Below are 12,021 nucleotides of genomic sequence, written 5' to 3' on the forward strand. Positions count from 1 at the left end.
TGCCAATGTTTTCAAGTGTGCACAATTCCCCCCCCCAAAAAAAATTTAAACCCATTCTTGGTTTTGCATAAGGTCAGCTAGTGCCAGCTCCCTGCAACCCAAGAATCTTTTGCCCAACGTGGGGCTCTCAAACCCACAACCCAGAGATTAAGAGCTTCATGCTCTCCTGACATGAGCTATCCCAGCGGACAAAATTAACCTTCAAACGTCAAAGCATATAGACAGCCCCGAAGGTGCAAATTTTCAAAGGTTTATTAAAGGGAAAGGGGGCGGGTGACAAAAAGATAGGATGAAAAGAAATAAAGACCATTCACTTTGTAAATCACTTTGCACTAGATTAGTGTTTCCCAAAGTGGGTTATACCGCCCCCGCCCCCCGGGGGTGCTGGAACAATCCAGGGCCTCGTGTGTAACCAGGGGGCATTTAATAAAAATAAGGGGCAGTGGAAGACAAAAGAATGAAGAGAAGAACATTTTGAAGAACTGTATGTTTCTTCTGTTGTGTAACGATGCTTACTGCCAGCAAGACGTAGATAGAACTAGGTAAAGGTAAAAGGTAAAGGGACCCCTGACCATCAGGTCCAGTCATGACCGACTCTGGGGTTGCGGCGCTCAACTCGCTCTATTGGCCGAGGGAGCTGGCGTACAGTTCTGGCGAACCAGAGCAGCACACGGAAACCCTGTTTACCTTTCCGCCAGAGCGGTACCTATTTATCTACTTGTACTTTGACGTGCTTTCGAACTGCTAGGTTGGCAGGAGCTGGGACTGAGCAACGGGAGCTCACCCCGCTGCGGGGATTCGAACCACCAACCTTCTGATCGGCAAGCCCTAGGCTCTGCGGTTTAACTCACAGCGCCAACAGATACCTAAAAGAACAGAATTTTGCCACTGCATCTTTCTGTTTGTTTCCTTAAAGAAGGTAGGTTTACAGGGGACACAGAGTAATTTTTTTTTCTTCTGGAAAGGGGGCAGTATGCCAAATAAGTTTGGGAACGTTTGCACCAGAGAGACTTAGTGAGAAGTTCCAAAACATGCATGGAATAACCTTGCAGTGCGAGACGGCAGAGGGATGTCAAAAGGGATGACAAATTTCACAGGGGAAGGGCCCTACTTTTAGCCATGTAACTCTGGGCGCAGGGGGCTGGGCATGACCTTTTGGCACCAAGGCAATGAGCAGGTAGGAGAAGCAAGAGATGTTTCCTCCAGGCGCCTGGCAAAAAGGACTCAAGGTGGGTATGGCAGGGGGTGACTGCATCTCGTGACTTTTGTTACATAATGACAAAAACCATAGAAGAGATTCAAGATCATTGGCACAGAAAAATTGAGATGGACATTTTTTCTTCTCCAGCTTCTTCACAGCTCATGGGACGATCTTGGTACTGATAGGATTTCGCCATTTGTAATTGATTTGAGACATGGCCGGGTTTCTGTTCCGAATAAAGCTCTCTAGACATTTCCACAGTTTCTCCCGTGTGAATGGTTTGATGGCAACTTAAGCTTTTCCTCCAAGCAAATCTCTTTCCGCACTCCAGGCATTCGTACGGCTTCTCCCCGGTGTGGATTCTCTGATGACAGCTAAGGCTAGTGTTCCTGGTGAAGCTCTTGCCGCACTCCAAGCATTTATACGGCGTCTCCCCTCTGTGAGTCAGTTGGTGCACAGTGAGGTAATTTTTCTGAGTAAAGCTTTTCCCGCACTCCGGGCATTTAAATGGTTTCTGGCCTCTGTGCTTCATCTGGTGTAAACTGAGGTTCTTCTTCTCTGTGAAGTTTTTCCCGCACTCCAAGCATTGATACGGCTTTGCCCCGGTGTGACTCCTCTGATGCCTGTTGAGGTCAGTTTTCCGAATAAAGCTCTTTCCGCACTCCAAACACGTGTACGGTTTCTCCCCAGTGTGAATTCGGAAGTGGTTTTTAAGGTGGCCTTCGTACCAAAAGCCCTGGCCGCACGCCAGGCATTTATACGGCTTCTCCCCAAAATGAACCCGCCTATGTCTGTTGAGATCTTTGAGCTGGCCAAAGCTCTTTCCGCACTCCAAGCATCTATAGGGCTTCTCCTCCCTGTGAGTCAGCTGGTGTATCGTGAGGTAATTTTTCTGAGCAAAGTTTTTCCCACACTCGGGGCATTTATAGGGCTTCTCCCCTCTGTGATTCATCTGATGTGTACTGAGGCTCCTCTTCTGGGTGAAGCTTTTTTCGCACTCGAGACATTTATACGGCTTCTCCACCGTATGGATCCACTGGTGTCTCTTGAGGTCTGTCCTCTGGCTGAAGCTCTTTCCGCACTCGGCGCATTTGTACGGCTTCTGCCCTGTGTGGATACGGAGGTGTTTCCGAAGGTAGGAATTTTTGGAAAAGCTCTTGCTGCAGTTGAGGCATTCAAAGAGCTTTCCCCCTGCGTCGCTTGCCGTGCAGACAAAACTGTCCTCGCACAAAGAGCACTGGCCGCTTTCTTTTCCGCCCTCTATTTCCTCTCCCACTGGGATTTCAGCAACATCGCCCCTTTGGGAGGAACAGGGGTTTTCCCTCCTCGTCTCCGGTTTTCCTTCTGGTTTTCTCCCCTGCTGTCCCCTCTCTTTACACCTGGCTCTTTCGTCTCCTGAGAAGAAGAGAGACAACTGGTTAAGCCTGAAATCCAAGTACAGTAACTAAGAAATGATTGCTGTTGTGAGTGACAAAATGGAAATAGGGGAAAGGAGAAAAATTTGCTATACAAGTCAGGATCAAGATGGTTGCCACCACCCCCACCTGATGCCTTTCCCAATATAGCACCCCACACTTTAATAATAATAATAATTATAATTGTAATTGTAATTTATTTATACCCCACCCATCTGGCTGGGTTTCCCCAGCCACTCTGGGCAGCTCCCAACAGAAAATAACAATAATAACAATAATAATAGGTAAAGGGACCCCTGACCGTTGGTCCAGTCACGGATGACTCTGGGGTTCATAGCTGCCAAGTCTCCCGTTTTTCGCGGGAAACCCCCGGATTTTAATCCACTTCCCGCTGTTATCCCAAATAGAAAAAAATCCCAGAAATCCCCTGATTTCCTACCTGCCAGGGGGGCTCCATTTCGAGTGCCGCTCTGCCCATGTCTGGGCACCGTAAATCGGGCAGAGTGGCACCGGAAGTCGCTTCTATGCATGCCGCTGCTGATCCCACATTTTTCAGCGAGAGACTTGGCAGCTATGCTGGGGTTGCGGCGCTCATCTGGCTTTACTGGCCAAGGGAGCCGGCGTACAGCTTCCAGTTCATGTGGCCAGCATGACAAAGCCGCTTCTGGCAAACCAGAGCAGCGCACAGAAACGCCCTTTACCTTCCCGCTGGAGAGGTACCTATTTATCTACTTGCACGTTGACGTGCTTTCAAACTGCTAGGTGGGCAGGAGCTGGGACCGAGCAACGGGAGCTCACCCCGTCGCAGGGATTTGAACCGTCGACTTTCTGATTGGCAAGCCCTAGGCTCTGCAGTTTAGACCACAGCGCCACCCGCGTCCCTTATAATAATAATACTAAGCAACAAAACACAAAACATTTAAAAAGTTCCCTAAGCAGTGCTGCCTTCAGATGTCTTCTAAAAGTCAGATAGTTGTTTATTTCCTTGACATCTGATGGGACAGCATTCCATAGGGTGGGCGCCACTCTGACTGGTATGTATTCAAATAAAGGAATACATTAGATAATCTGCCAGAAAATATGCCTTGAGGCAAATAGGGTTGTCATACGTCCGGGATTCGGCTGTCGGAAACAGCTCCCCATCGGAAAGTGCCTTAATGTCCGGCAACCCATGTTGAAGGTGTAGATTTTGGCAAATTTCTTTTGAAAATAGCTCATGAACTTTTTTTTTAGATGGACTTCAACTTGTTGTTGTATCATAGCACTTGCAGAAAATAGGCAGGAAATATCTTATTCTCAGATGAGACTACCAGGGGGACGGACGGACGGACGGACATATCTTGATTGTTAGGAAGAAAAGGAACAGCCAACCCTCCCTGCCTTGTAATCTATTAAAACAGGGGTAGGCAACCTAAGGCCCATGGGCCGGATGCGGCCCAATCGCCTTTTCAATGTGGCCCGCGGACGGTCTGGGAATCGGCATGTTTTTACATGAGTAGAATGTGTGCTTTTTTAAAACATGCATCTCTGGATTATTTGTGGGGCATAGGAATTCATTCATTCCCCCCCCCCAAAAAAAATAGTTTGGCCCACCACATGATCTGAGGGATGGTGGATCGGCCCACGGCTGAAAAAGGTTGCTGACCCCTGTATTAAAAGGAAAAGGTTCACAAGGGCAAGTGCAGTGGGCAAGGGGCCTTACCCAAAAAGGCCACGATGCAACCATTCTCCTCCATGACTTCCCTGTGCAGGGTTCTTTGGCTCGTATCCAGCAGGTCCCACTCCTCCTTGGTGAAACGTACAGCCACCTCCTCGAGCGTCACCAGACCCTGAAAGGAAAGAGACCATTTCCCGCTCACAGTTAATAATCGTAATTTATTATTCATACCCCACCCATCTGGCTGGGTTTCCCCAGCCACTCTGGGCAGCTCCCAACAGAATATTAAAAAGGAACATTTTTTGCCTGGCGCCTAAAGGTGTGTAATTAAGGCGCCAGGCGAAATTCCCTGGGGAGAGCATTCCACAGACAGGGAGTCACTGCAGAGAAGGCCCTGTTCTCGCATTACAAGGGGGCTGGACTAGATGACCCACATGTCCCCTTCCAACTCTATGATCCTATGCCTCCTCTTACTTGATCTGTATGCTGAGAAGTAGCTCCAGCACAAAGAGATGATCTTTCCAGCATCAATGGAGCCTCCTTTGCCTCAGAAACTGCCAGTGCTTCAAACAGGCCCTGTAAGGAAAACAGGGATTAAAGACAGACATTTGTAGGGAAAGTGGGCCAACTGGCAGGGTTTCACAGTATTATTGGGAATCTCCTTTGTGTTATCAGGATGAAACTGTCTCTCACCAGATTCTGGTCCTCTGCCCGGCTCAGGAGGAAACCTTCAGCCAGGGCCACCGCCTGGGAACTGGTCTCTGCTCCACATTCCCTCACCCAGTTCTCCATCTCCGGGGGAAGGACAGCCAGGAACTGCTCCAGGATCACCAGGTCTAGCATCTGAGCTTTCGTGTATCTCTCCGGCTTAAGCCACTGACGGCAGAGATGGTGGAGTCGGCTGCAAACCTTTCTGGGTTCCTCGGCCTCCTGGTAGCGAAAGTGCCTGAAACGTTGGCGCCGAGCATCTGAGCTGAGTGGGTCCTCCTCGCCCAGGGCCTTTTGCCGGGTGCTTTCCCAGCATCCTTTGCTGCCTGTGGCTCGGATGGCGTGGAAGCCTCTCCCTGCCACTGGACCAGCCAATTCTGCCTCTTCCACCTTCAGCGCGTGATCCAAGGGAGCCTCCGACATTGCTGAAAAACGTGTCCCTTTCCCTCCTCGGTCAGATGCCGCCTTAAGGAAAAAGCTGGCCAAAGAAGCGAGGAAACAGAGACCTTCACAGCAGAGAAAGATACCTGTGAATAAGAACATTTTGAAAATACTTTATTTTATCGATTGCAGAGAGATAAATAATAAAAAGGGGAGGGAATAAAAAGGATACCTTAAGAAAAACATTTTAAAAGGCCAAGGAGAACGACAGTAACAAAATAAACCATATAGGTTACAAAACTACAGTATATATAGTATATATGTAGATAAAGTCATTGTTTTCCACTAGCGTACTGTATTTGAGTCAGTAGAGCATGAGATTCTTAATCTCAGGGTTGTGGGTTTGAACCCCATGTTTGGTGAAAGGTTCCTGCATTGCAGGGGCCTGGACTAGATGACTCTTGGGGTCCCTTTCAATGCTGCAGTTCTATGATTCTAAGCAGGCTCCCCATGGAAGCTTTTAATGTTTGATGTTGTTGTTGTTGCTGCTGTTTTTCCTGTTAGTGGGGGTATAAGAAATACCGGTATATGGTGGTGATGACAAATGCCTGCTTGGCTTTTCTCCCCAGTCCCTCATAGAATCTTAGAGTTGGAAGGGACCTCAAGGGTCATCCAGACCAACCCCCTGCAATGCAGGAATCTCAGCTAAAGCACCCCTGACAGTTGGCCATCCAACCTCTGCTTTCAAAGCCTCCAAGGAAGGAGAGTCCATCACCTCCCAAGGGAGGCCATTCCATTGTCGAACAGCTCTGACTGTCAGAAAGTTTTCCCGTATGTTTAGTCGGAATCTCCTTCCTTGTAACTTGAAGCCATGGGTTCGAGTCCTACCCTCCGGAACAGGAGAAAACAAGCTTGCTCCCTCCTCCATGGGACAGCCCTTGAGATATTTTAAGATGGCTCTCCTATCTCCTCCCAGTCTCTTCTTTTCCAGGCTCCCTCCTAAGGATTGGTTTCCAGACCCTTGATCATCCCGGTCGCCCTCCTCTTCCCCCACCTTCCAGCTTGTCAGTATCCATTTTGTCCAGCTCTACTGGGCTTCTCCTCACTTGGGGGCTTTCTCTCCCCCTTTGCCTCCCCCCCTTGCATTTCCCAGGCTCCTAGTCCCCACTGCAAATCTGGTGGTGGCATAATTATTAATACTATTATTAGTGCTTTTTCCTGGGGGGGATGCATACCTCTAAATATTTTGTGAATCTTTGTACTTTTGTCCATTTACTGTATTTATTTTCCCCGATTCGAACTATAAAATGGTGGTTTTCTGGAATCAAAATGAGTACCCCCCTAAACATTTTTTAAGAAGAAAAAAAAGCACTGATGATGAAGATTATTATTATAATTATTCAGATTTACACACCGCCCTTCATCCAAAGATCACGGGGCATTTTGCAACATGAAAATGCAAACATGCATAACATAATAATCGTAACAAAAAAATAAAAAAACAAATTCCTTCCAGTAGCACCTTAGAGACCAACTAAGTTTGTCATTGGTATGAGCTTTCGTGTGCATGCACACTCGGGTGATGACTTTTTTACAACCTCATTTCCGTGTATCATAATTTGATGAGCTTTCATTAAAGATTAGATAAAATCTTACTTTCAAAGAGATCTGATAAAAAAGACCTCACACACAAAATGATTTTAAAAAATTATTTATCAGTTTTTTGACCATTTTTGAAGTCACTTTAAGCAGATATAAAATTGAACCCAACATTATATAGGGTCATCAAACACACAAGGAAGCTTTTTTTAGATGCAGTAACAGTATAGACGCCGCTAGAGGACGATGTTTTGCTACCTCTCCTGAAGGTTCTTTTCCCAGGGTCTGCTGGCTGAGTTTTGAGGTCCCAAAAATGGGCTTTTACCTTGCGCAGGTGTGACATTTGTATACCCTATGTTGCTAAGAACACTCCCCATTGTCAAATGTGGTGTTGTGTCCAAATTAGATATGAAATATATATAGAATTGTTGATACAATTTTATGAAATGGTAAAACGGCATACAAAAAAAATTAAAAACAGTTTGTGCGTAACCTTTTTTAATATTTCAATGGAATATACAAAATAAAAAAATTCCTTCAGTAGCACCTTAAAGACCAACTAAGTTTTTATTTTGGTATGAGCTTTCGTGTGCATGCACACTTCATCAGATGGAATATACCTAATTTTAGTCATTAATAGGCAAAAGTTCATTCATTTGTGCTACAGGAAATAATTTTTGAGGGGGGGGGGAATGAAAAAGTCATCACCCCAATGCACACTTCTTCAGATACACACATGCACACGAAAGCTCGTACCAATGAAAAACTTAGTTGGTCTCTAAGGTGCTGCTGGAAGGAACTTGTTTGTTTTTATTTTTTGTTTCGACTACGTCAGACCAACACGGCTACCTACCTGTAAATAATAATAATCACAATAATAAATAGCAATGACATCCCCATGCTATCCTTCACCAAATGCAAGAGGAGAGACTCACCGGATTTCCCTGCTACCCCGATTTAAATAAACCCCGGTTCCTTATGCAGGATCAGGGCGCAGCCTCGCCACAAAGCACCTTCTTCTCTCCATGGGATCTCCTCTCCAGCTTCCCTGATCTGCAAGACAGGATGGGGAGGGGCCTCTGATAGGGAAGCTTTGGCCCTCCCCCTCCCCTCCCGCTCCTCTCTAGGAACCGGCCTCGGGTTAACCCTTTTGATGACAGGGGGGAAAGATCGCTGCCTCCTGCAATCCTATGGCCACCTGCGATCTGCAGAGATCCATTCCCCCGCCTGGAAAGCCTGGAAATTGCGGAGAGCTTTGGCGCACCGCTGGATCTTTTCCCCCCCTGCTTGTTGCAGCAAGTTGTAACTCACTGGACTAGCGTGTTGCATGGTTTTTCATTGGATTTTGTTTTTGTTTTTTACACACACACACACACAAGCATAGCTGTTAAGTTCTCTCTTGTTTTTTTTAAAGGGAAATTCCCTTATGCTGAATAGGCTTCCTCGCGAGAAAAGGGAAATCTTGACAGCTATGCACAAGAGACTAGGACTCTTCCCCCAAAAAATTAAAAAATCATGCTTTTCAAGTTTATACATTTCACCAATTTTACCACCATCTTATCATTTTGAAACTTGACTTCCTCCCCCCTCTTTCCGCGGTTCCTTAAATTCATTCTTAATATCTTCTGCATATCCAAAACAACTAAATTTGCTCATTTATCTACCCACTTCAAATATATACAGTACTCTTACGAAACGGCAGGTCATTACAATATAATCATGCCAACGTTCTTACCTGTTTACAATTTATCTGCAAATATTCAATCAACCATTTCCATTCTTTTATAAAAAGTTTATCTTGATTTCTTATTCTTCCGGTAAGTTTTGCGATTTCTGCATATTCCGTATGTTTTTGTATCCATTCTTCCTGTGCTGGGACTTCTGCTTCTTTCCATTTTGGGGCAAGTAACATTCTCGCCGCTGTAGTCACATACATGAATAAATTTCTATAAAATTTAGGCAGTTCTATCCCTATCATTCCCAAAATGTGTCTAATCCTCCTTTATTTATTATTCTTTTCTTATTATTACTGAGTTTCAGTACAGTCATACCTCATGTTACGTCCGCTGCGGGTTGCGTCTTTTCAGGTTACGGGCGTGCCGAACCCGGAAGTCCCGGAACGGGTTACTTCCGGGTTTGACGCGCGCGCATGCGCAGAAGCACCAAATTGCGTCACGCACAGATGTGACGCTTCAGGATGAGGCCTTTTCATGTTGCGAATGGGCCTCTGGAATGGATCCTGTTTGCAACCAGAGGTACCACTGTGTTATGAAAACGGTTCCGAAATTGCTGTGCCGAATACAAATCCAGTTGCTTGTGGGCCAAGAAAAAACAAAAGTAGGTAAGTTTAAACAACGAAAGCCATAAGCACATCACTGCAGTGTTGCAATACGGCGGAAAGTGATTAAGTGCTTTACTTATGTTTTCTGAGGCGGGTGGGTGCAAAACGTAAATGTCAAAATATAAAGACCAAAATATAATTTTTAAAAAAATTAATCCTTGCATATTCTTGTACTTTAAAATCACCCATACTGGCGGTGATCACTGCCTCCTGTGGCAGTGAGTTACATAGTTTAACTGGCATTCAGAGTATTTCAAATGCAATTAAACTTTCATGGAGATAGATAATGCTAGCAGTGGCTAGTAGGCATGGTAGCTATGTTCTGCCTCCACTGTACCCCACCCAGTTTTGGCCACCACTGGTATGGTAACACCACCCCACCTGGGAATCTGTTTAGGTTATGCCAGGGCTGAGGAACAAGCAGGTTTCAAGGACCGCCTCTCCCCCATATGAACCAACCCGGACCCTGTGATCATCATCTGAGGCCCTGCTTCATGTGCCTCTTCCACGAGACATCTGGAGGGTGGCAACGTGAGAACAGGGCCTTTTCTGTGGTGGCTCCCCATTTGTGGCATGCTCTCCTCAGGGAGGCTTACCTGGCGCCTTCATTACATAAGCGGAAAACATTCCTCTTCTCCCAGGCCTTTGCTTCACTAGCCAACCCATGGCCATTATAAGAGGGCTTCTTGTTTTTGATCCGAGGATGAAGGGCAGTATAGAAATTTAATAAATGAACTAATAAACATTGGCATCTTAATGCCCATCAACCCTTGCCAATGGTCAGGGATGATGAAAATTGTATTTCAGCATCATTTGGATGAGGCAAAGGCTACCCACCCTTGGATTATATCTTCTACAGGGAAAAAAATACAAGATCCCTGGTCATGACCTAAGAAAGGAGTTGGCATGCCCCCAGATTTCCTCAATATTTACATGCACTTGTAAATAGAGGCAATTGCAAAGTTAAGAAACACTGCCAGCACATTTGCAAAGCTAAGCAGGATCTGATATGGTTTCAAATTGGATGGGCGACAGCGTGTTGAGATTCCTGCATTACAGGGGGTTGGACTAGATGACCCCTGAGTCCCTTCCAACTCTGTGTTTCTACTGTACAGTGGCACCTCGGTTTACAAACAGCCCTGTTAACGAACTACCAGTATTTGGTTTACAAACTCCGCAAAACCGGAAGTTTGTGAACGATAGAAGGGCACCGGTGGCAGGAGGCAGCGTTAGGGAAAGTGCACCTCAGTTTAACAACTGATAAGAGGTTGAATCCTGACAAGACAGAAGTACTGTCTTTGGGGGTGGGGGACTCCCTGGTCCTGAATGGGGTAACTGTGTTCCTGAAGGACCAGGTGCGCAGCCTGGGAGTCATTTTGGCCATCCAACTGTCCATGGAGGTGCAGGTCAATTCTGTGTCCAGGACAGCTGTTTATCAGCTCCCATCTGGTACGCAGGCTGAGACCTTACCTGCCCGCGGACTGTCTTGCCAGAGTGGTGCATGCTCTGGTTATCTCCCGCTTGGACTACTGCAATGCACTCTACGTGGGGCTACCTTTGAAGATGACCCGGAAACAACAACTAACCCAGAATGCGGCAGCTAGACTGGTGACTGGGAGCGGCCGCCGAGACCATGTAACACCAGTCCTGAGAGATCTACACTGGCTCCCAGTACGTTTCTGAGCACAATTCAAAGTGTTGGTACTGACCTTTAAAGCCCAAAACGGCCTTGGTCCTGTATACCCGAAGGAGTGTCTCCACCCCTACCGTTCAGCCCGGACACTGAGATCCAGCGCCGAGGGCCTTCTGGCAGTTCCCTCATTGCGAGAAGTGAGGTTACAGGGAACCAGGCAGAGGGCCTTCTCGGTAGTGGCACCCACCCTGTGGAACGCCCTTCCATCAGATGTCAAGGAAGTAAGCAGCTATCCTATTTTTAAAAGACATCCAAAGGCAGCCCTTTTTAGGGAAGTTTTTAATATTTAATGCTGTATTATTTTAACACTCGATTGGGAGCTGCCCAGGGAGGCTGGGGAGACTCAGCCAGATGGTGGGGTACAAATAGGAAATTATTATTATGATTATGATTATGATTATTATTATTAATTTTCTGTAAAAGTCAGCTTGGTGATCTGTGTCGATTTTTTTGTATTGTTCTTTATTGTGTTGCTGTAAATCACCTTAATATTTTAAAAAATGAAATGGTTATATACAAATATATTTTATCAATCAATCAATTAGTCTTGTAGCAACGGGGAGATGGGCAGTTTTACAGCCAAACCTCACTCCTAAATTAATCGTAGGGATGTGAATTTCTGGGACATGTATGATTAAAGATAGAAAGGCATCAATCCATTTAAATGGCAGGGGGAATTTGTGCCACAATAGATGTGGGATCTTAAAATAGCTTCTCTAAAACGATGGATTTGCACCAAAAAAAAAGTGTTGTGAGGAGGGGAGAGTGTTTGGGAAGATCTGTCAAGACCCTCATCAATTTCCAAGTGGTCCATTCCCCCCCTCCCTCGAAAGACAATCCTCTTTGCCCTGGCTTTCGATACCTCAGATTTTTAAGGACCCATCTTATTCTGTGATTCGGAAGTTGCTTTAAAGTCTCATGTGGGCCAATAAGTCAGTGTTTCTGGCTGTTAACCGAAAGGCTGGTGGTTCAAGCCCACCTAGGGACAGCTTGGAGCAGAATTCTTGAACAAGATGACCCTTGCGA

The 12,021-nt window shown here is 46.1% G+C and overlaps 1 protein-coding gene across 1 annotated transcript; it reads right to left on the minus strand.

Moving 5' to 3' along the window:
• Nucleotides 1-234: 234 nt before the first annotated feature.
• LOC118080209 (uncharacterized) lies at nt 235-8,029 on the minus strand. The gene is made up of 5 exons (XM_060270891.2): nt 7,897-8,029; nt 4,967-5,508; nt 4,748-4,849; nt 4,319-4,445; nt 235-2,596 (listed from the first exon to the last, which is right to left on the minus strand). The coding sequence occupies exons 2-5, from the start codon at nt 5,402-5,404 to the stop codon at nt 1,305-1,307; spliced, it is 1,959 nt and encodes a 652-aa protein (XP_060126874.2). The 5' UTR covers nt 5,405-5,508; nt 7,897-8,029; the 3' UTR covers nt 235-1,304.
• Nucleotides 8,030-12,021: the final 3,992 nt, after the last annotated feature.

This window comes from Zootoca vivipara, chromosome 2 (assembly GCF_965207765.1).
Source record: "Zootoca vivipara chromosome 2, rZooViv2.hap1.1, whole genome shotgun sequence".
Lineage (NCBI taxonomy): Eukaryota > Metazoa > Chordata > Lepidosauria > Squamata > Lacertidae > Zootoca > Zootoca vivipara.